This window comes from Lissotriton vulgaris, chromosome 7 (genome assembly GCF_964263255.1).
Source record: "Lissotriton vulgaris chromosome 7, aLisVul1.2, whole genome shotgun sequence".
NCBI classification, from domain to species: Eukaryota; Metazoa; Chordata; class Amphibia; order Caudata; family Salamandridae; genus Lissotriton; species Lissotriton vulgaris.
In genome coordinates this window covers 1,440,881,133-1,440,906,939 of record NC_141695.1, presented here as the reverse complement: position 1 = coordinate 1,440,906,939, position 25,807 = coordinate 1,440,881,133, and the positions used below count along the sequence as shown (strand labels likewise).

Sequence of the window (25,807 nt, the reverse complement as noted above, 5' to 3'; positions counted from 1 at the left end):
GCACTCTTGTCAGTGTTGGAACCAGGTGTGGCGCTTCCGGAATCAGCCCCGTTAGAGGATCGATTGCTTACGGACTACATGGAGTCCAGTGCAACCTCCCTCACTTACCGCAAGCTGATGAACAACCTACCGGATCCCCTTGGAAAGCTAAAGGACTACTGGGAGGACGAGATAGGAGACCTAGATGAGGCAGACTGGAACGCAGCCCTGGCATCGCCCAGGGAGGCAGGTATTTCCACCCGATTCAGGCTGATCCAACTCAAAGTACTACATAGGGTCTACTACACCCGCACCACACTATATAAAATACACAGAGCAGAACACCCGTATTGCCTGAGGAAATGTGGGGAGGAGGGTACACTGTTCCACACTATCTGGACCTGCCCAATCATACAGGACTACTGGAGGCGTGTCACACGCACGATCAGTCAAGCCCTCCAGAACCCGTTCACGCCTGACCCCAGAACATGTCTCTTAAATATATGGGGCCCAACAGATTTGTCATTGCATGCAAAGGGCTGGGTGGTCATTGGCGTAATGATGGCAAAGCGTGATATCGCGAAAAACTGGGGGGCACTAGAGGCACCGACACTAGCGCTATGGTGCAGGAATATGGATGTGCTCATGGTGACAGAGAGGGCAGTATATCAACAGAGACATAATCCACGTAAATGGAACAGAATTTGGACTCCATGGAATACATACAGGGGGGACATTTGTGAGCCTTTGCCCGAAGAGGAGGATGGGGACAGCTCAGGGGATGACGAGGATCTGGAGTAAGGAGAGAGGGGAGGAGGGAGGCCCAGATGCGCAGCATGGCCCCGGGACCTGGGGAACATAAATGGTGGAGAGAATGTAATTACCAGAGACTGTCTTTAGGGCTGCTAAACGCCTAGATACACACCAATGTTGCAATAGACTACAGTTCATGATCATGCACTGCAACCCTTGAAGTAGCAAGTTTTAAGTTGGGGGGGGGAAAACATAAAAAGTTGCTCTATTAATCGTAGACAGCTGAATGTTGACGCTGCTCTACAGAACGATTGATTGTCATTGTATACCATGTGATAGCAACAACAAAAATAAAATTTAAAAAAAAAGAAAAATACTGAAAGGTTGATGAGAGGCAATACAGATAAATACAGTAATGAGTCAATGAACAATAAGAGTTGCTTCGCAGGTTCTGTTTGTTGTGCGTTGTAGATTTTTATTTCTTATATTCTTTATACCGTAAGGTACAGCCAATGCATTTCGCCCTTGAAAGGGCTTCTTCAGGGCAAGATATTAAAGTAGGCAAGGTTTGTGTGTCCAAATTACGAAACACCAGTAAAGACATTTGTCAAAAGCGTCCCTCGCTCAGTCCGATGTGTGCCACTTCCAGTATTCCAATAGCCTTAGGGTATACGATATGTCGTATTAAACGGGTTGGAGACCTATCATAACTGGAACACTATTTACAGACGTTTGGAAACGCCAGAGGCTAACAGGACTACTGAATTTATTTAGACATATCGTACACGCTAAGGCTATTGGAATACTGGAAGTAGCACACATCGGACTGAGCGAGGGATGCTGTTGACATCTCTTTACTGGAGTTTTGTAATTTGCACACGTGAACCTCGCCTACTTTAATATCTTGTCCTGAAGAAGCCCTTTTAATGGCAAAACGTGTTGGCTATACCTAACTGTATAAAGAATATAAGAAATAAAGAAGTTACAACGCACAACAAACAGAACCTGCGAAAGAACTCTTATTGCTCATTGACTCATTATGTATTTATCTGTATTGCCTCTCATCAACCTTTCAGTATTTTGTATTTATCTGTGGGCATGTGGCAGCTGGCCATTTGAGGTGGGCAATACATGTGCTTGAAAATAATAGTGACTAGACTGGGTAGTGCAGTTGTAACAAACCCTGCTGCCTTCTTCTTGCTTTGAATACAGATTATGTATTCACCAGAACTCATTATCGAAGGTAAGTAACCTACTTCTGATGGAAACTTCTTCCTACAGATTCTTTACCTTCAGAATAAGCCCCAAAGCAATACACGTATGATGTGGGAACGAATATTGGCAGTTAATCAAGGAAGTCATGCAGCATAACCCAGGCAAAGACACTGTCCTTGTATGCGGGTGCTTGGAAACAAACATATTCGCAAACTTATGCAGAGATTACCACATGGCCGCCCAGCAGATGTAAGCCACTAAATTGCTATGTTGACAGCAATTGAAGCAGCTGTGGCTCTAAAGGAGTGGGTAAAAGTGCCCTTCGATTGAAGGTTCTTTCTTGGCACAGATATAGCAGATTTTGACACACACTTCATGTAGTAAGAGAATATATGTTTGGTATCTAGTCTAAGCAATTCCTCCTTCCTAGTGGGATGCAGTGAAGGAAAGAAAGTTGAAAGAGTGACTGGGCCCCATGAAACTGAAAAACCACGTTGGGAAAAAAGGTTGGAATACACAACTAAATTATCCACATAAACTCTGAAATGAGGAAGAACCGACAGAGTGTAATGTTCTCTGACCAACATACAGAAGTTATTGCAACTGATACAATCCAGTCTTCAAAGTTATGTGTTGAATAACCATGTATTGGCTCAAAAGGAGTCATAGCCCACTGAGGAACAATGGACAGAGGTGGAAAGAGCAGAGCAAACTGTTGAATAAACCTAAACGTGCCACTACAGGTGACCTAAACAACAATGGTTGATCAGCGAGCAGGACTCTAGTTGGTGCAACTCATGTCCCACACAGGCAGCTACACCATTTGGATGATGGGGTGCAAGAACAAACTATTTTGCTGTGAGAGTAGGTCTCTTTGTGCAGGAGAAGAAGAGCTGGTCAAGTGCCAACAGACAGACATACAAGCTTCTCCGTGCCCAATCAGAGTGCATAGGATCAGCTGTGCTTAGTCCTTCCACACCTTCCGCAGGAGTTCATTAGAAACTGAAATGGTAGGAACACGTACAGCTGGACATGAGTCCAGTTGACCCAGAAAGAACATCTCATGTAGAAATAATCAGAGAGAAGTATATGGCACAAAACAGATGACACTTCTTTTCTGTGCCTGGAATAAGAAATGCGGAGATGGACATTCCAATTTGGGGAATATCGCCTCTGTCACTTCAAGATGTAGGTTCCACTAAAGGCTCACCAGTGACAGGCATCTGAGAGCTGCTCTCTCCTCTTGAGAAGACCCTGTTAGAGGGCCGCTCCTGGAAAAATTATATTTTGAGTCCCTAAAGCCACAGCCACACCTCACCACTCTGCCCTTTGTAGCATCAGGAGGGTGCTCATTAATACTGAAGGGATTAATGTCTTCAGGTCAAGTCAAATCACCCATAGCTCTAGCACATTTATGTGCAGATGTTGTTCAGACTCTGACAAAAGGCCCCATGCCATCATGTTGTCATAATGAAAGGCAGCGTCCATAACCAAAGTAGCTTGCATGCACTTGCGGAGGACTTAATGAACAACCTACCCAGAGATTGGATGGGTCTGTCTACCAGTGCAGGTTCGGGTGAAGAAATGAGAAGATCTGCACCTGAGCCGAGAGACTCCCTTGATGTACAAGCTACTCAGTAACGCTGTTTCTGTTAGACACTATCCAGCCGCAGATTCCTTACCTGAGAAATATCCCAAGGCATCAGACTGGATCCTCACATTTTCTTAATGAGCAGTACCTTATCGGGACAGGCTTTGCAATCTGTCGGGGGCTAGCAGGGAACTAGCAGGGTGATCAGTCAGAGGAATAGCTGGGTGAGACTGGGACAAGACTGGATACCAGGTTTGTGTATAGTCTCTGAAGGGATTACCCACAAGAGAGTTCTGGAAGGCTGGAAAGGAAGCAGGACAGAAGCAGAAGTCTGAAGCAGGTTAGAAACTGGCTGTGACTAGGGCACTTGAAGTCTGCAGGGCAATCACAAGAACACATAACAGGAATATAAGCAGGGTAACAATAGCCAACTAACTTAAATGATAGTTTGTCTGCTTCTCTGAAATGATTCCTCTGTGAGGTGAAAAGATCTTATATAAAAGCAAGGAGCAGGCTAATCTCACAGAGGTCTAGGAGACACCCAGCAACTTCTATGGATAAGGTGTTCTGGGTGGTTGTCTGTGCCACAGGCACAAGACTTAGAATCTAACTGACACCCTTGGGAGCAATACAAATACAGATAACAATACAAGACAGAACAGGTAACAGAATAAACAGAAACTGGGCCCAGACAAAGCAGGACTGGAAATCAGGGTCAGGAACAGGGCTAGAATTCTGAGAACAAGGCTAGGAAAGTTCTTCACTCAAAAAAAGCAAGACGGAAACATGCAAACAAACAGGAACACAAAATACAAGGCAGGGAGTCTGCATATAACAGGACAGATCAAGAAGAGTGCAGGCAGGAGACTATGAACTATGGCTAACACTCAAACAGAGATGCAGGGAAACTAGGGACAGAAACAGATACTACATATGGCCAAAAGACAGAACAATAGTTACAGGGAAAAAGGAAACTGAATCAAAGGATAAGCCTGTAGTAAAAGCAGCAGGAACACCGAGTACTAGGAAACACAACAGAAGTCAGTTGCAAAGCTGGAGCACTCTGCCGCTCACAGGGCTAAAATAGCTGGAGGCTCAGGGGAAGAGCAGATGTGCAGGGGTGCAGGGAGAGAACCAGGTGCAAGGAATTAACCAGGTGCAGGGAATCAGGGTACCACCAATGAAGAGAAGACTGAACTGCTGCTTGTAAGAAGGATGACCAAGGAAACCAGGAGACACAGACATGGAATCGGAAAACATAGAACGGTTTGTGGATCGGAGCTAATATGGAAAAGTGTCCAGAATACAGGGATAAAGGGTCCAAAATAACCGTAGGATCCAGACACAAATCTAGCAAACAAGAAACCACCACTCGGATGTGATCTAGGAAGGGTCTGAAGACAGAGGGAACTTCAAGGACCATGACGACTGGAATACATAGTGTATCTGGCACAGTGTAGAAGTGTATAATGCCCTATTTAGAGATAAAGGCAGGAGTCCAGAGAGCCTTCGGGAGCACAGCCTAGTGGCAGGATGGCAGAATCCTGACACAACCCTGCGTGGTGGTAGGTGGAGCCGATCGCCTCCGTGTGGAGTTGTTGGCACCAGACGTGCACAGTGCCTACATAGGCACCACCCCAGCATGCTGATGTCAGTTTCTTGTTGAGACTTTCCAAGCCAGGGGCGCGGAGCCACAAAGAACACTGAACACTGGTGTGCAAAACTAAGGCCCTGAAAGGGAAAAGCCCCGTCCCAGGAAATCAGTTCACAGATTGGGGACAATGGGTGGGTTAGTAAGGAATCTGTGACTACATAAAGTCTCTACCAGGTAAGGCATTACCAAAGGTAAGTAACTTGTTAATCTGATAGAGACCTCTAGCTGTAGATTCCATACCTTACAATAGATACCCAAGCAATACCTCCCCGGAGGTGGGTCTGCAAAATAATTTAAAACCAAAAAGTCCTCAAGATCCAAATGGGTAAAGTGCCTATCCCTATGGACCACAATGTCAATGCAGTAGTTTTTTGTGAACTTGTGCAGAGAGGCCCACGTGGCTGCCTAGTAGATGTCTAGGACCCCAACACTGCATGCTAACACAGTGGCTGCTGCATTGGCTCTGGTGGAATAAGCTCACAACTCTTCAGGGGTTTGCTTCTTGGCCAAAGCGTAGCAGATCTTAATGCAGAGCACGATCCATCGGGGGATGGCCTACTTCTGCAAGGCCTTTCCTTTCTTCACCCAGACATATCCCACAAATGTTTTGTAGTCCACCTGGAACTCTTTTGTGCAGTCAAGGTAGAACGACAACACTCTATGGGTCTAGTCGGTGAAATCACTCCTCATCTTTAGAGGGATGTGGAGGTACGTATTAGGTAGGCAGTGTGATGGACTGGCCTATATTAAAGGGGGTGACAACTTTCGTCAGAAAGGAAGCTCTATTTTGAAGAACCAATATTTCTGAGTAGATGTTCAGGTATGGAGGCTTGGATGAGAAAGCCTGAAACTCACTGACTCCCTGCGAGGAGGCATTGTCCATGAACATCTGCACTAGGCTTCCCTCAATGAAGGGTAGAAAAGCTTTCACTCATGAAGACCAGATCTCTCCCTTCTGGCTATCATAAGAAAAAGAAATAAGAATTGACAGTAAGGAAAAAGAAATTGAGTTTGTCCTTTGTGAACACAATCAGTGATATTTGAGAGATTTGTCCGATGAAAAGTGGCGTAAGAAAAGAACAAAATCAGATTTACCACTTAGATCACTTGGGTGATCATTTCAAAACAATATTAACTAAAAAGATAATTCTTTTGAAAGTCCTAACTGAGGTGAATTAAACCCTGTGACAAGGAAGTAAAAGTCCATTCTGATCCAACAACTATTATATTGGTTTTTAATACTTTATCTGGAAGAAGGTGGGGTGAACCATCTGCATACCACCAAAACGCAGCGGCGAGAACTTGTGACATTGTTTGCTTTCCTTGCACTACTTGGGAATAACTAGCAGTAACATTTTTATTTATATGAATTATGGTATTTTGTCACTATGTACATTTCAAAAAGCATTGATATTGCTTTTATACATTTGAAGAGGACTGTATTTTAAAGTGATGAGATATTGCATGAATTGTGAATGTTTTTATAAAACTTGTTTGATGAGATTCTAGTATATGACCTTTTTACATCACTGAACAGAGTATATTTTTATGTATAGAGAGTTTATTAAATGAAATGAAGGAGACATTTTTGCATTAAACAGGGTTCAGTGTATAGATAGCCATTTGGATGATAAATGTATGAGAGCTTCCTTATAAAAAGATAAGTATATAGATGTGAGAATATGAGTGTTTATCACTAGAGGGATCCTTCATTGTTTTCATGAACATGAACCGTGTCCCTTTTGTCCAAAAGGTATCTCTCTGATAATTGTGGAGTAAGGCTTTGAATGCCAGCCAGACAAATCAGGGCTCTAGATTGTTGATGAGGATTCGGATTCCGCCAGAGACCAGAAGCCTTCTTAGATTCCATAAAAACAGCAAAAGAATCCACTAATCTCTGCAACCCAATGACGGTCCTTAATAATAGGACCTTGTCATCTGCATAGAGAAAACCAGGTACCGGACGACCAGCAACAATCGGCATATCGGCTTGCAAAGACCAGAGAGTATTATCAACCTCATTTATAACCAAAGAAAATAAGAAAGGGGCCAACATGTACCCCTGTCATACACCTGCCTAATTCTAAAAGAAGGAGAAAGTTCTCCATTAGGGCCATATCAGTCTTTGCATGAACTATTCTCATAGAACTGTGCAAAAAGTCAAACGATATTCTAAGGGGCTCTGTAAGAGAGCAGAGTATGTCACAATATTGAGTGATCCACTAAATCAAATTCACTACTAAGATCTGCAAAGAACAGATAAAGAAAACCTAGCTTGGCTCTTTTATATTTCCCAATCAAGAGTTCAAGATGTAGGCATTGTTCCAGCCTCCCAAGTCCTTTTCTGAATCCATACTGATGGAATTGTCGGTTGCCCAGTCCTCCAGTCTCCGCAAAACAACCCTACCCTGGAGTTTTATGGAGGAATCCAGGAGGGAAAAGGACGGTCTGATCTATCACCCTTCATATATATAGGTACAATAATGGATTTAGCCCATGAAGAAGGTACAGAACTCAATATCATTGCATTAAAAACTCAAGTATTGGGGCTTACAGTACATGCATACCTATAAAGACATTAACTGAGATCCCCATCGGGCCCTTTCGTGCAGTTGTGCATTGCATCCACAACCTCATCCAACGTTAAGACCAAGGGCAAACCGCTTATAGGAATGGGGCTCTTTACTGTCCACTATGGCCAAAAGAGAAGACATTGACTCACAAAAGGTTGTAAGGGTCAACATCTTTTTGAAGTGGTCTACCCATGCTTCTAAGGGAACATGTGATGTTAGATCAGGCCAAGAATCACTTTTAAAAAATGGGGCGTTTACAGTGTTCTAAAACAAAGTGATATCGAAAGTCTCAGCAGCATTTACCAAATTCAACCAAGCCCCTTCCCTCAGCTCCTTTTCCCCGACAGCTAAAACCTCATTGTACTGTTTCCTTAAAACCTTAACAGTGGCACAACTCTTGGGACATGGTTTCTAGCAGCCTTCAGTCTTTTGAAAGCATGTGTACATGTGTAATTAAACCAACCCTGTCTTACAGATGACCCTGTTTTAGCCAGGCGCACCAAGAAGGAATTAAGGGCCTCAGTAAGAAGTTCAAAAGCAGAAACCAGGTCGTCATTATCCACAACAGGGGTTAAGCATGTGTCAAATTAATTTGCCATTTGGATCAACAGTCTTGCAATATGCACTTTCGGTCAAATCCCAATCATCTAATGCGTACTCCATTTGGTCTAACAGGGGAAATGTATGAAATCTTGGCGGGGGCTACAGAGCAGTCAGCATGTATAGTCATAGATAACACTATCGGATTGTGATCGCTAACTGCTGTTCATTTGGCTCGGATATTAGAAACCGAATGTTCAGAGGTAGAGTTAACCAAAAGATGGTCAATCGTAGAATGGGCACTCCTTCCCACAAACCTATGGGTCTGGAAATGACCGAATCAAGTATGTTCTTCCAGCAGCAATAAATTGTACTGGTGAATCAGAGTATTTAAGCCCTTACCATAATTGCTGTCTTGAAAATGTAGGGTACCCTCCCCGGCCCAGTTGGTAAAACTGCACACTCGTCTGGCTGGATGGCTACACATTTGTTAAAATCCCCAGCCCACACAACTGGACAAACTTGCAGGAGAAACACATCTAGGTCACCTTCCAGAGCTCTGGTGACGTCACAAGGAGAATCAAACACATTGATATAATTATAATCACATCAAACGCCCCCTTTAAAATTCAACCGCACAAACTGATAGTAAGGAGAGAACGTGAAAGATCTTCTGACAGGTAATAAGTTGGAGATCAGCATCTGTAAACTCCCCTTAGTAGGGCTAGCAGGGGACGGGTTTGCTGCTGTAAAGAGGGAAGAAAACTCTCAACATGCAGAGGTGTCAGGATCCTGGATGCAAAATATATGAGTGGTGAGGGTAATATTGTGCTAGTCCTGAGAGTTTAGCTTGTTCTTGAGCCTCAAGATGTTCCATGAGACAATATCACATACCCCATGATAGTTTGGTTGAACTAAAGAAGTGGCTTAATCAGCCTCGCTTAGGCTCCTCTCCGAAGCCCTGCTACTAAATGAAGAATGGTTAAGTAAGACAGGGGCAATCGAAAGCTTCTAAAGGCACATTATCATGGCAGTGAGGTGGATTAGTAAAATCTGAAACGTCGTTTAATCCACCCAGAGGGGAAATAATCTCGGCAGCTGGACGTCAGCCTGCAGATCATTCAGGACACCATACCTCTTTGAAAGTATGAGAGTATAAGCCTGATTACCCACTGGCTGAAAGTTACTTAAAGCCCAGAATCACTTGATGTTGAGCCAACGCAGAGTCTCTTCACCCTCCATGTCGAGTTTATTGTCCTGCCTCTCCCAACACAAAAAAGAGCTATGACTTAGCTAGTGCTGGCCGCGTCATGGCACATTTATCCATGATTTTCAGCCATGTTGAACAGCGAGTGTATTGCAAGACAACATGGCTAAAAGACATTCAAGTTGACAAGGCCAGGAAAAATGTTATCACTCTCAGCGCCCCATACGCGAGACAATGAATGAAATGTCTATGTGGCCTGCATCAAAATATGACTGACACTGGCAAGCTAATGGCCGACCACACATTTGCTTTACTGTGGGATGAACCAAAATTGTAATGATACGAACTGAACAATGGCAGTAGAAAACTGATCTAAAGCCCTTTTCTGCCAATTTGTTTACCACAAATTTGATGCATTGTTTTTTGAGAATACAACACACCGGCGAAACATCTAAATAGTCTTTGTTGTCAAATCTTGAAAGGGATCTAAAATAAGATTCAAGTGCCTCAAAACATTCTTAAAATACCTCTGCTTTTCTTTGAAGCACTATCCTCCAGCCTGTGTATTTTAGCATTGAATATTTGACTACCTCATCTGATAGAGCAGGGCAATGAAGGTTTCATTTTCCTTCAGAATTTATTGGATTGTCTTTGACAAGAAGTAAAGCCTTCTGAACGTTAAAATATCAGTAACTGCAAATCACCAGTAAAAGCATAAGCTTCCGTATTCCCAGGAAGACTAGTTGCTATCAGTAAACATTTAAGTAAACAGATTAGCACAATACCTCGGCCTAGTGTTTAATGTTTGCAACAAATTCTGGAAAGAAGCAATGACAACCTCAAATGGTTATATGTCGGCAACAATTCTATAAAATAACAGGACATGGGATGCCAAATTATGCCACAGACCTGAGCACTCCATTTTCAGATTTCTGTAGATTTTAATTGGAATTAACACCCGAGTAAGAAACAACAATCATAATTCACTGAGTTGCTACACCAATTGAAGCAAGTTGATGAAACTGTATCTACTGTCATCTGTATTTGTTTACCTGGCTATGTAATGGCGCAATCACAAATTCTGGAGTACGTGTTTCCCAGGCTACCATTTCCATAATTGTGCCAAAATAAACAAGAAGCAAAAAACTTGAAAGACATACAAACATAAATTCCTGTGGGAGCAGGCATAGAGTGGTATGGAAGATTGAAAACAAGATTTGGAAACATGAATAAGAACAATAATGGACCAGAAAGGAAAATGAATACAGTTTGAATGAGGTACTCCTTATAGTAATACTAGTAACACAGTTCTTCCAACTTGCCCCTAACAATTTGAAATTAACTTAGCACTATAATACAATCTGTAGCCCCACACCTAACAATTCACGTTAGACAAGCAAATTTAAAAGTCGACAGTGCAACTTTTACAAGACGAGATTTACGCCCCAAATAATACGGCTACTGTAGACTAAATGGGAGTCAATTGTAGGCAATGGACCAACTGTTATTCCTTCCCTGCCCAAAGACTGTGCACACTAAAATGAGTTAAAACATGTGAGAATTATGCAGCAGAGTTACTCACTTTATGACTTTGGAGAGAGATGTCGTGTCCAGCTGGTAGATGGTCATGTCGAAGAGAGTGGTGAAATCTCGGGGATTCTCTTCTCCCTCTTGCAGGCAAACTCGCAAATGATCAGACAGCTTAGATATGTCAGGGAGCATGGTGTAATCTGTAATCTATTATACAAAGATGAAAACATGGTAAGAATAGCTCACCTCATTGTCACAGTATCCTGATCTACCTTCCAAACTTCCTTTTCCAACATGGACTATTCGGAAAAACATATGGCATACTGAAAAGTTAAATGAAAAAAACACCAAGACAATCATAGACGTAGAGAAACTTCCATTCTATGTTTCATATCTGTTCAGTTTGTGGATATACATTTCTTCACCAATTGTTTCTTTCTTTTATTTTAAAAGACACAACCAATTCACTGAACAGTGAAAGCAGGCATAGTTCCACTTACACAACTACCATTTCAATTAAAGGAATTACACATTATCTTCTGTTTTTCTGGATTAGGATATCATTAGGAAAGTGATTTTTAAAGATGGCAGATAGGATGTGATGCAACACTAGAGGGAGCATCATGAAATATAGGTGACAACGGGTATAAGCTTTTTGCCACACTGTGGTAGAGATAGTTCTTATCCTCATCCAGAATCACTGGATGACCTGGCTGAATACCAGAGCACATAGCATATTTGCATGATAATGGGTGGGATCCATGAACATATTCTAATAGATACAAACTGAAACTTTGAAAACCACTTCCCAAAATATAGCTCTAGAGCACACAACATATTTGTTTACATAAAGCCAAATCGATTTGCATAAAGGGACTATAAAGTCCATTTAAATGATTTTGAGTCTTCTACCAAAGGAGAACCAATAAAGCTGGGAACAACGCATTACAGCCAGATTCATGAAGTAAAAATCGGCTCGCAAAGGGCCAGATTCTGCGAATCAGGCCCTTTGCAAGAGCTTTTTTTGCATTTGGGATTCATCATCCCAAATGCAAAAATCGCAAAATTTGAAATCGCTAAATTGCAAGGAATTGCATTTAAGGAATCTCTATTTGAGATTCCTTAAATGCAGTTCATGAACCATTTTAGTATTGCGAAATCGCAATTTTTGGCCGCTATTTACCGCGAAGTCTGACTTCGTGGGTAATGGCGAAAACTTTGAAAAATGCACTTTAGTGCATTTTTCTAAGTTGGATGTTACACACACACATGTCCTTTGGACATGTGTGTGCGCAACACCAGTGTAAATCATCATTTCAGGGGTGCTACAGGGTGTCCTTTGGACACCCTGGCACCCTTGAAATCGCATCCTTATTTGCGATTCGCTAATTGCTAATCGCAAATAAGGATTAACTCCCCATTCATTCCTATGGGCCTTTGGCCCATAGGAATGAATGGGGAGTCATTCCTTATTTGCGATTAGCAATTAGCAATTCGCGAATTGCAAATATGGAAGCAGTAGAAATCGCTATGAATTTTGCGATTTCTACATGCATCCCGTTTTGCGAGTCTTTAATAGAGATTCCTTAATAATCGCTATTAAGGACTCGCAAAAGAGGAGCATGATGAATCTGGGGGTTAATCTTCCCCTTCTCCATATACCAATGTTTACACTGCTCCTTTTAAGAATTATAGAGCTGATGTGACCCAGAATGCATATCTGTGTCACCTAGGCACTTCATTTTGACTGGTAACTCAAAGTAAAAATCCAATTATAGTTCTGATTTAACACGCAAGAATTCAAAGACGATACCAGTGATAGAAAACTAGAATTATAAGTAACAGATTGGGTTAAGAATTCAAAGTAGGCAATCACACAATATCCCACAAACAAATCACCTCCAAGTTTGGATTCTGAAATACTGCCTTTAGACTTGGTGAGCATTCGGATGCACATCAGTCTTTGAGATGTTGTGTACCTGCTGCCTTGTAATTTAGCCTTATCACAATAGGTTTGGTCATATGTAATGAACAGATTACATTACATGAGATCCACAAAGGCAGACCACTGATGGGGAATAAGCTTTTAAGAGCTGAGCTTGATAAACCTACAGCAAACCGGGATTTCCCATTTAATCTGAAGGAGAAGACCATTTTACAATGAACGCTTCAGTTTGTTTGTAACAATTGCTTTTTTGAGAGAGTCATCAAAAACTACTCCAGAATCCAGATAATTCAAGCACTCGGATGCCAATTGTCATGAATTGTGGGTACTTCTCAGAGCAGCAAAGGTCACATATCTAACCCCTTTGTGCAAGGACTTAGGGGCAGATGCATCAAGATACCCATTTGCGATTCACAAATAGCGATTTTTGGAGAATCGCTATTTGAGAATTGCAAAATGGTATGTATCTAGAAATTTGCTATTTTTTAGCGATTTCTTAAAATCCCTTAATTGCGATTAGCAAATTGCTAATCGCAATTAAGGAATAATTTCCCATTCAGTTCTATGGGCCAGGAGGCCCATAGGAAGGAATGGGAAGTTATTCTCAATTTGCAATTCTCAATTTGCTAATCGCAATTTGAGAAAAATTTCAAGGGCGCAAGGGTGTCTTAAGGACACCCTGCTGCACCCCTGAAATTTACATGTGTGCGCATATGGCGCACATACATGCCCTAAGGGCATGTATGAGCGTCACATGGCATCTTTACAAATGCCAAAAAGTGCATTTGTAAAAGAATTCACAAATTACCACCAACTACAAGTTGGTGGTAATTTGAGATTTCTTAGTGTAAATTCGCAATACTTAATTGCTTCATACATAGCATTTAAGGAATCGCAATTTGCGATTCCTTAAATGCTTACGCAATTTTAAGGAATCGCAAAATGTGCGATTCCTTAATATTGCGATGGTTTTTACATGATACATTCCATTTTGAGATTTTTTTGTCGCACACGCTGCTTTTTAGCGATTTGCGACAAAAAAATGCTTTGATACATCTGCCCCTTAGTTCTCAGCACAAAGACAAATTGGAAATCCAGTTGGTCTGCGACCCATTTACAACCCACTAAACAAACAACGTTGTGCAGTTGTTGCTTTCTGGTCACGATTAGGGAGTTCAGGTACACAGTGGAACTCCAAGCACACTTTTGTAAATTATTTATGCACTCAAAATAGCACTAAGACAGGGGACACAAACTTAAAAATATGTATTTCTAAAATTCCAGTCTAGAGCATAAAATATAAACGGTAACCAAACAGAGTGAGAAAATAAATGTTGCAATGCACGACATGGCCGACAAAGCAAGATTAACACCATTAGTACATTCCTAGTATCGCAACACCCTATTGTTACTTCTAAGCGCTATGTTAAGATTTTTCAGAAGTAGAAAATAACAAGCCTATAAATAGAGTTTCTTGAGATGGATTGCACAGTATTGCTTTTTTCAGTACGAAATACCGGTCTAGATATTCTCTATCCCACTCCCTGCCCAGGACTGACGACAAGTGCCAGGCCGAAGGCCACATCGTTGCGCTGCTCTCAGAACCCTGAAACAACTCTGACTGGGGCTGCTTTGCTGCAGCAAACTGGCTTAAACTCTGGCCTGACAGTTCAATCACGAACCCTCTCCAAACTATGGGCAAACTCAAGGGTTTTTACAGCACCTGGTTGGCAATTTTTATTGCAGGTTTATACGTTTGGCACCGCCAATTCCTAACAAGATAAATTAAATACGGCAATATTTGTGTCAATGTGTTTCACATGTATATATTTTAGTCTCCACTGTAAGTATCCATATTCATGTGGCAGTGATCAGATTATAAACAACAAAAATGTGTCAGCCTAGATAGGAGGCGTTTATGACGCTAACAATTGTGCACATGTCTAAATGTCACACTTTTTAACAGAAATAAATAAAAGTTTGCAGGTAGGCACAAGATAAAAATAGAAAAGATTTAAAAAGACCCTGTCAAGGTGTAAATCATTTTAGGAACACAAAAAGACGATGGATGGAATGCTGAACATTGGCAAACATTCTCTGTTTCAGTACAGAGATCTGGGCCCAAATAAAAAAAATTTGCTCACCATGCTTTTCCAGTTTGGACCCAGCCATATTCAACTCACTCTTGACCCTGCTCCCCATGAGAACAGTCCAGCCCGAACTGCCAGGCCAGGTCCTCCCCGGACCGGAAACAAGAATCGTGTGAAACCTTGTTTCAGAGTATCACCCTTTAATCAGCCAGGCTAGTTTGAATCCAATGGCACAGTGAGCATGGTCGTACCCTTCCCACTTAGAACGACTACAGCAACACAAAAAGATGATGGGGGGAATGAAGAACAAGGAGGTCCGGACACTGGCAGTGCAGGCTGGAATGTTCCAACGGAGAGCAGGGTCAAGACAGCTTTGCATATGGCTAGCTCCAAACTAGGAAGGCATGGTGAGCAAACACAACAATGGATTTAACCCAGATTTATGACTGCTGGTGAGTATTTGACAATGTTCAGCCTTTTATTCATCATCTTTTTGTGTTGCTACAGTGTCGATGACATGTCTATCAAACAAAAAAAAAATTGTGGCAAACATCAGGACTGCGTCTTTTTGAGGGCACGAGTAAATCTAAAGTGACTTCATATGGGCAGACAACTATATATTCCCTTACAACACAGTCTAACCCAGATACTGAAAACAAATCCAGGGAAACAACTTTAAAAGGTTTTCTTCATTCTGAAACTATGATGGGAAAGGAGGCCAAAACGGCAACAGCTTTTATTACTAATGAGGGAAGGAAATGGTTTCAAAGATAATACTGAAATATATTCCAGCCACGTTGATTATTCATGGATTCCTGTTGATGATATTCCCACTCATCTGTACAGTCTTCCTAGACATGGAGCTAATAAATCATTGAAGGATATTATTGACAGCTTACAAGGGTAATGAGGCAGGATGTGACCAGTCATTCCAGTCTTATGACAGTCCTAATTAAAAATAATGCATACTGTACCACCATTGTCCACACTATAGGGCGTTAAATGAACACGTGTCCTTGATTTTTTAGAGATTTTTTGGCCACCCACGTCTCACTTGCCCCCAACGTGCACAACAAACCCTAAGCCACCATACCATGTGATTTCTGGTTATAGCTGACCTGCTTTTTCCTACTTCATCTGAACGCACTCTATAACTTAGTGAATAGCAGTTATACCAGATCGTATTCAATTTGAAAAAAGGACCTCTAGAAAACGGTAACCAAACAGGAGTTCATTTAGGCACATACAGTGAACACTACTTGCTCCCAGTATTGTTCTGATATTTCAGGTGTTTCTACTTTTTTGCCCTAAGCTGGGCCCTAAAGGGCAGCACTTTCTGCAAAAGCGAATAACTACTTTTCAACCCTTTCCAAAAAATACTTGCAAAATGTATAACTTTTCCCAAAATATTCCTGGGCTGGAGTTACAATAGTGAATATGCCTCCTGGAATATTTGGGGAAAAGTTTTTCTTTGACCTTCCAGTGTCTGCCTCGACCTACGAGTGTCCGCCACACCCACTTCTGCCCGGAGGAAGCAGTTCAGTGCAAGACACACAAATGCAAGATATTTTATGACCCTCCCTCATAGTGACCCGCAACCTCTTATATAAAACTGTTATGACCTCCAAAAACGCTCGTAAAACCTACTGGGAAACTCAAAGAACAATTAGCTGGAAAAGTTATCCATACAAACGATTAGGTTAACCATTAGTTGCATATTTCCTACTGATCCTTCTCAGTAATTATTTTACTCTTTGGAGCAACCACTCACTGCCTGCGCTGCTTGTGAAAAGCATATATGCTTAAAACAATCAAAGCTTCTCTATTTGTTATAATTGACAGATAAGTATACAACTGTTAAATGTAATGAATTACTACCCCTGCAAGGCACTCACACCTACCTCAGGATCCTCTGCATCGATCTGATTCAAAGAGATGTCATTTGTCGTTAGCCACTGGAAAACTACATCCTGTGGAGAATGTTAAAGATGAAAAGAACGTGAACAAACTATTTCCATATACTAAAGACTTTGTATTTTGACAAGGTTAATATTTGTAGCAAGTAAATATTACCATCTCTTTTAAAAGTACTATCAATCAAAGCAAGAATATGCAACATGGTTATTGATACTGAATAAACACGCTTAAGCAGGAAAATCAGTATTAAATTATTTTAAAACCCACCCCCTGAGAGACCATATTTATTTCATCAAGTCCTGGAGAGCTTTAAAGTGGACAATGGAAATATCTGGTAGGCAGCGGGGCCTAGCATTCTCGAACAAGGTAATTTGTGTTTCAACCCCTCATGTATCCATGACCAGGGCTGAAGTTGATACTTAACATCTACAGTAGGTCCTTAAGTACATGGGTGGGCTCAAAGGCTGCTTCCAAGGATTTTCAAAGCTCATCTTAAACCTCATGTCAGTTTAAGTAAAGAGATAAGTAGTAAATGTGAGGTTGTTCAAGTAGAGAATTGCTGTACGTAAAATAATGTGTACTGAATATCTAATTATTTTGTACTTTTGAAAAGTTTTAGATAAGTAAAGATTACTTATCAGACGCACTGGTTTTCCAAGGATATTCCTACACAGAGAACAATAACTCAGTGTCATTGAGGTGAAAATTCAAAAGCAAACAGCACAAAATAGGACAATGTCTCAGTAAAATATAGCTGAAGGATTTTTGATTTAGAAGTCCAGACGATGACTGATCATTTTAGAGGACGAGTTGGTAGTAAAAAAAAGAAATATGTTACTTACCCTGTAAGTATCTGTTAGTGGCACGTAGATTCACATGCTGTGCATACTTCCGCCATTTAGGCTCGGATGTGTACAACTTATTTTTCTTCAAATAAATTCTTTGAGGCACAGGACCTAGTGATGCTACCTTTCAGTGGTAATGCGCGTGGGTTCCATTGTTAGATTGCATTTTTCCGCACAGAGGGCGAGACTGGAGATGGAGCCTAGAGACACAGTAAAGATAACCATACAAAGCGGAGTATGAAAGATGACAAAAGGTAAGAATATCTACAAAAACCATAGGCGACTGGGAGGAGGGCAGGCACATGTAAATCTACAGCACTACATGCCACAAACAGATGCTTACAGGGTGAGTAACAATATAACAATACCTGTTCATGGCAGATGTGGCTGTAGATACAGATTCTAAGCATAGACTGCAAAGCAGTCCATCCAACACCGGTGGCTTAGCCTCAGGATGTTGCAGATGACTGGGAAAGTGTAGGGAGGACAGCCTGGCCAACTTTAGCTTGATGTCAGGTCAGGACATGCACATGGCAGAGTTTGGTAAAAGTAGGAGGATGGACGTAGTATGTTATTCTATGAAGTTAATAGAGAACAGTACTTTCAAAGAAGGGCTGCAAATGGGGATTGGGGCACCAATATGGCAGAACAAAAGGAGAGCTCAGCTCTTGAGGCTCTCAGGACCACAGAGACACCGCCGGTTTCAATAGACTCGAGCTGGGGGCTCAAGTGCATAGGAGTTTTGTCCGGTGGGTCGCATAGTTTGACTCTCACAGTTCTCAGAGCACTTGCTGAAGGGGGAACACAGCAACACGACTTTTGGCATGGAGACGGTATCTGTTGAAGTCACTCGAGTTGCAAGTAAGTTTTGGCAGCAGTGGTATTCAAACTGAACACAAACAGGCCTTGGTGCTTACAACAGGCTTAAAACAGGCTTCGGCACCTCCGGGTATTGGTGCAGGGACCCTTTAGGGTAGATCAGTATCTCAAAGTCTGGATGGATCTACATGGCTGACCTCCTGGATACTCTGTGGCTTCCTCATGGGCTGCTGCTGCATTGGTTAACCCAGTGGTCAGCGTATCAGTAAATGAGACTGTGCTGTTGGTGCCAGCAGGCAAGTGGCGCCTCCACCCACTTCAAATGAGATGCTGGCTGGTTGGCAAAGTGCTGGCAGCCCTCCGAGGCTTTGGGAGGATGTACAGCTGCAGGACGATTCGGGTCTTGTTAATTGTCAGGACGGGAACAGACAGGCATGGTTTGGCGGCACATCCACAGTTAGTCCACATTTCTTGCGCTCTTCGGCTCATCTTTGTCCTTCTTTGCCCTCCTTCTTTAGTCAGTCAGAACTGCGTTCCTGGTGTCAGGGGACCACCTTAGTACTACATTTTGGAGCGTTAAGGGGAGTGAAGGGAAGTAGCCAATGGGCTACTTACCCCGGGGGTCACTACACATACTATATATCACTTCCTATGGGGCGTGGACATAACACTGTCCCAGATTTCCTAACTCCACCAAAGGCAAGATGGCGGAGTCCTTTCATGGAGCACATCAGATAGCCCACATTAGGGGTGTGACTAGCCTGGTGGTACAACAGGCCTGCCTGCATAGCTAATTTGCTTCATCATTGGCATTTGCTCCTCATCGGGGAGGCGGTGCAATCCCCGACGGGCTCACCTCAAGAGGGGCTCTTTGGCGGAGATCTTTTATCCAACAGCCTTATGGTGAAGTGGGGGTGTGTGGGCAGGATGGTGTGTTATGATGGTATGGTTGTTAAAATGTAGCAAGGGGTACCGGAATTCACTTTATTCTGGGGGTCCCCTGGCTGCAATTAAAACGTGGGACTAGCTCGCTAGGTGTCAACAGGTTAGGTTGAGTGACCCTAGAGAAGGCTAGAGGTGAAAGTGGTCCATCCTGCCCTCACACCCCCACTTCACCATAAGGCTGTTGGATAAAAGATCTCCGCCAAAGAGCAAAAAATGCATAGCTAATTTCCCACCTGTCCTGGTGACAAATGGGTCTGGGGGGTGGCATCTCCGAGGTCTGGGGAAAGCCAGGGTCCCATATCAAAGGTGGCAGGGGCTGTGCAGGCCTGGCCTTCATACACTAAATCACTAGCCATCCTGCTGGAGATGTGAACATCTTCCACCGGACCAGGCATTGTTTCTGGCCTCAGAGAGTATGGGTTCTCACCTGCAGGGGTCATAAACCTGCCTGTGGTGGCAGACTGGACAATAACAGCCATCCAGCACACTAGACATAGGTAGGTTTTTTTAGGGGGCACATCTATGGTGCTCTCTGGGTGCATGTCAATCCTTTTAGCACTGGAAAAAGTAAAGATTTATTAAGACAAGGGGTTTGATACCAAACACCAAAAGTTCAGAGAAGCCATCATGTAGCTGGGCAACTCGTAATGACTAGTGCCCAATACATGTACTTTAAATGGATTTCCCTGTTCACTTGTACTATCTAGTAATTGAACTAGACAGCACAGGGACATACCTGCTAATGTAGATATGCCCTCACATGAAATATAATGCACCCTGCCTAATGCCTACAGGGCCTACTGAATGGTGATTTACATATTTTACATGCAGTGACTTCCGCATGGCACACAGTGAGTATGCCATGTCGTGTTTTCACTCATGATTTGCACTATGACATGCAGTTTGCACGCAATTTGTATGAGATCCTTTTGGGTGGCATAATGCATAATGCAGCTCTTTGGTACCCATGTCCTAGGTACCCCAATTTCTAGGGACTTACAGTGATGCCAACATGTGTTCCCATTGTGTTAAAATTAGACCCTTTTACCTTGTTTTAAGGGAAAGAGTCCTGGTTAGCAGAGATCCAGTGCACATTAGTCAAAAAACATCGGTGGCAAAAAGTGAGGATGACCATGACAAAAAGGGGCACTTTCCAACACTGTCTACAACCACTTTTTGTGGGCCATGAAAGCCAAAGCAATATGGCACAGTGTTTGGGTGAGAAACACAGATTGCAGACTTCGTGGAGGCCTGTCCTCAGATACTTGGTGTGACAAGTAGGGCAGAACCGAAATGGAGTCTTTCCATTTTAGGGACATCCTCGACCTAAGTGATGGTATTTGTAGGAAGCTGGCTTTTTCTGCAGTACGCCGAAACGAGGTATACTATGTAGAAAGTCCAGATGACCCATATAGTTTTACAGGGCTTAAATTAATAATCCCAAATGTTCTATTTTGTGGTAGTTTGGGCGAGCAGTTTAGGCTTATCAGAGGGTAGTATTAGTGCATTTGTTGAACACTCACAGAGTTAATTAATGAGACACACACACTCGAGAAGAAACTCGAGAACAATTTAGAAAAAAACAAGTTTTTAAAAATATCTTTTCACACCACGCACTTTGTAATTGGCTAAGTACTTTGCGGTATCAATTTTTACAGGTAAGAAAAATTGTAGCACAATTGTGTTTTTACCTGGTAATGCTTTCCTTTTTTTTTATTATTCCATGAAAGTTTATCGCAAGTTACAATGTTTTATAAAAACAATGGTTTAGAGATACAATAAGATATCTAAAAAACACACATATTTCATAATACATAGAAAATGGTAGCGATTCACAATACATAGGGTTCATTAAAGTACGAGTGCAGATACATAAAATCAAATATATATCACCTCTAGCTAAACCTCATACATTCATATAAGACACCACTCGGCCCCAAATCTCCATGCTCAGTTTCTTTTTCCGAATACCCTTAATTTCATATAGGCTATATTCTATATTAAACATGGACAGAAATCGAGCCCTCCAAAGTTGAAAAGAGGGCACATCTTTCTGGAGCCACATTGCAGCAATGCATAGCTGAACCACAGCTCTTGCAAGAAAAATACAATACTTATACTTATATGCCGGTTGATTTGAGACCTCTCTCTCAGCTACCCCCCAACAATACCTGAACAGAAGACAAACTTACTGGGCCCCACACAATTTCTCTATGTGCACAAACAAATACATTAAGTGCCTATATGCAAAAAAAATATGTACAATATCTGCATCATCTGATCCACATCGGAAACATTTCCCGTTGTTTGTCCCCCCCCCCCCCTTATTTAAGGAGCCCCCCATTTAAGGAGCTTAGCAGGGGTGTAATAAAGATTGAACATAGTGTTGTGCACGGAGGTTCGCAGATATTAACAATTTCCCTGCTAATTCAATAGAGTTTTCTATCCACACACCAGTACATCCCAGCCTGTCATCCCATTTGGTGTTAGGAATCTTTAAATCGCTACCCTTAGTATCTAACAATATATTATACAGTATCTCGATACGTGCATTTTTCCTCACCGCTTCTATAATAGGGTTTAGTCCTAGTTTCAATTGATATTTGCCTAAATAGTCAGATTTGTAGCTATTAAAAAAATTCGGACCTACTGAGATGAAATTTGTCTTTTAGCATTTCAAAAGACATTAGACAGCTGTTAGCATATAGGTCCCCTAAATAATGAATCCCTTTAGTCCGCCATCTATCTATGGTCCTATCCCAGAATATCGGTGGAAGAAGTGTAGTAGCTATGAGGGGGGGAATACTGAGACATCCTCTCTATCCCATATTGCTTTCGCACAGCTTTCCACACCTTATACTCTGTGTTAAAAACCTTAAACCTGGTTTTCTTGTAGTAGCTTGGCTCTATGTTTATTTATTTATTTTATTTTGAAAGTTTTATATAGCGCGAACAAGATCTTCGCAGATATCAGAGCGCTTTACAGAGGAGAGGAGCAAATATACACAGATACATCTATAGTGTTAAAAGTACAGTGAAGTGATATCATAAACAATCAAGTAAGTCAATTTCAAAGTCAAACAAAAAAGCAAAGGGTTCGAACAAGTAGTACAGATGAGCACATAGTCTTTGAAGTTGATCCCCAGTAGTGGTTCAAGTGCATTTAGCCATGATGATCGCTTTTACTTCTTTCTTGAAAAGTATGGTAGAGGGGATGAGCCTGGTTTCAGGGGGGAGTGAGTTCCAAATCCTGGGAGCTATTCCTGAGAAAGAGCGTTTATAGGTTTTTTCTTTGCGGAATCTTTTAGGCTTTAGCAAAAGATTGTTTGTGCCTCTAGTGTTTCTGGAGCCTCCAGAAATCGTCAGCTTCTGAGCGAGGTATCTAGGTGAGCTCAGGTGGACAGCCTTGTGCGTCAAACAAGCGATTTTCAGGTGTATTCTGGCTTCAAAAGGCAGCCAGTTCAGGGATTTGAAGTCAGGGGAAATGTGTGAGTGTTTTTTTGATCCAGTGATAAGTCTCGCTGCGGCGTTTAAAGAGGCTTTTATGGGTGCCGTAGTAGCTAGGGGGAGACCGCAGAGGGCGGTGCTGCCGTATTCTATTCGAGGTATGACTAGTGATTGTACCGCAGTTTGGAAGTCTTTGGCTGGAAGGAAGGGTTTAAGTTTCCTAAGGGTGTTGATTTGGTAGTTCGCTCCCTTAGTTGCTTTGTTGATGTGTTCCTGCATGCCGAGATTGGTGTCAAGTGTTATGCCCAAAGATTTCGCTGAGTCCACGATGGTGGGTTGAACATTGAGTGCCGTTAGGTGTTTAAGCCACATTTGTGCGGTAGTGATCTTCGCGGGAGGTGAGATCAGAAGGAACTCTGTTTTAAGGGCATTGAGTTTGAGATGATTAGCGGCCAGCCAGGATTGGGTGCTACTGATCGTTGAGTTCAAGAGCGTGATGTCATTGGGTGATTGTAGTTTGAGATAAAGTTGGGTGTCATCAGCATACATGTGGAAGTGTACATTGGATTCTTGTAGCAAGGTGGTGAGAGGTTCCATAACTAGGTTGAACAAAGTTGGGGATAGGGAGGATCCTTGTGGTACGCCTAGCGATACAGGTCTTGGCGCGGACATCAAGTCGTTGCTCTTGAATTTCTGCGACCTGTTATGCAGAAAGGACGTGAACCATTTGAGCACAGTTCCAGATAGGCCCATTCTTGTGTTTAATAGTTCGAGTAAATTCTCATGTTTGACGGTGTCAAATGCGGAGGAGAGATCAAGGAGGATGAGGAGGCAGGTATCTTTATGATCTAGGATTTGGAGGGCGTCATCGATTATGTGAGTCATAGCCGTTTCAGTACTGTGATTTGCTCTGAAGCCTGATTGATGAGAGTTGAGGAGATCAAACTGAGTAATGTGTTTAGTCAATTGTATTTGTACGCATTTTTCCAGCAGTTTGGCTAGAGTCGGAATGTTGGTGATGGGACGGTAGTTATTGAGGTCAGAGGGGTCGGCTGTAGGTTTCTTTAGCAAGGGTGTGACTTGTCCAACTTTGTGGGAGTCGGGAATGGTCCCTTGTTGAAGTGAGCTGTTAATGATTTTAGTCCAGAGTGGAAGGAGCGACGGGGTAAGGACTTTGACAGCGTTAGCAGGAAGGGGGTCCGTGAGGTGATTGGATGGTTTCAGAATGTTGAGCAGTCTGCCAATTTCTTCTTCCGTGTAGGTGACAAAGGTTGACCAGGTGGCATTGTTTTTTGGTTTAGTGGGTGCTATGCAGTGGGGTTTGGGATAGAGGCTTGCGTCCATGAGTAGATCATTCTTTATGTTGTCAGTTTTTTGGTTAAAGAAAGAGGCGAAGTCTTCGCAGGAGGGAGCTTCGCACATAGTGTTGAGAGGTTGGGGTTGTTCTTTGGATTGCGTTCGGATAAGCTCAAACAGCTTTCTCGGACGATTTTTGGCTTGGTCGAGCTGACGGCTGAAGAAGTCTGATTTTGAGCGTTTTATTTTCCTGAAGTAGGCACTTCTCTTTTTCTTCAGGGTTTTTAGGTTCAGTGCAGAGGGAGCTGATCTCCAGGTGCGCTCTGCCATTCGCATGGCGCGTCTATCGTCATTGAGACTCCCGTCGTACCAGGGATTGGAGATTTTTGCGGAGGCTTTTTTTAGCTACAAGGGTGCGACTTCATTAATTATTGAGGAAATAGTGTTAAGATAGTGATCAGTCAAGGATTGGACGTCCTTAACGCCAGTAGGAGGAAGTAGTAAGTTGCAGCTGTCGGGGGCAGAGAGTTTGAGTTTAGTTTTTTCATGTCTCTTTTCCAGACTTTGGGCCTGGCGGATTGAACAGGGTTAAATTTAACTTTTTCATTGATGAAGAATGTGATAATATGATGGTCTGACCAGTCACAGGGTTGGATAGATTCGAGTTGGATAGAGGCCTCTTTGGAGATGATAAGGTCGAGGATAGAGCCTTTCTCGTGAGTTGGACTGTTGCAAATTTGAGTGAGGTCAAGGGCGTTAAGGAAATTCTTCAGACCTTTTACCACCGCATCATTATGATCGTTCCAGTGGAGGTTGAAGTCACCAAGGTATATTTGTGTGAGTTGTCGCCCGGAGATGGTTGCGATCATATCCATGATTTGTTGGGAGAAGGTAAGTTTGTCGCCGGGTGGGTGATAAACGCCGTGAAGAGTGCAGATCGGTTTGCCCTCACTGATAATATCGAGGCAGATGTATTCACAGGAGGTTGGGGAGGGTAGGGAAGGGGAAGTTACTTTCAAGACAGAGAGGTTGCGCCTGTATATACATGCGATTCCGCCACCTTTTTTATTGCCAGACCTGTCAAGTCTAGTGATGTGATAGTTGGGGGGAACCAGAATGTCCATTATAGGTGTAGAAGATTCTGTTAGCCATGTTTCAGTCATGATGATTAAGTCAAGATCCAATTTTAGGATGAGATCGGCGATAGCGAAGGAGTGTCTTGCGGCTGATCTGCAGTTGAGGAGAGTGCATTTGAGACGGGGTGTGTTGAGGGTGGAAGGGGGTTCTAGAGCGAGGGGGACTTTACTCAGGTTACTATGGATAGCGATTCTGTTGTTCAGTGGGGGGGGGTCTAAGGGGATTGGAGTGAATCGTAGGAATGGCAGCGAGAGTGTCGGGTGTGTTGCTATGGGGAGCTGGGTCGTAGGAGCGGAGGAGGGCGGTTGTGTCGAGGTCTGAGAG

General features: G+C 42.6%; 1 protein-coding gene across 1 annotated transcript in view; it reads right to left on the bottom strand.

Moving 5' to 3' along the window:
• IFT52 (intraflagellar transport 52) overlaps nucleotides 1-25,807 on the bottom strand; it is a 292,137-nt gene that overhangs the window by 93,657 nt on the left and 172,673 nt on the right. The window contains exons 9-10 of the mRNA XM_086932254.1: nucleotides 16,979-17,047; nucleotides 11,095-11,249 (exon numbers count right to left, since the gene is read on the bottom strand). Coding sequence (XP_086788380.1) covers nucleotides 11,095-11,249; nucleotides 16,979-17,047 — 224 coding nt within the window. The remainder of the gene's footprint in view (nucleotides 1-11,094; nucleotides 11,250-16,978; nucleotides 17,048-25,807) is intronic.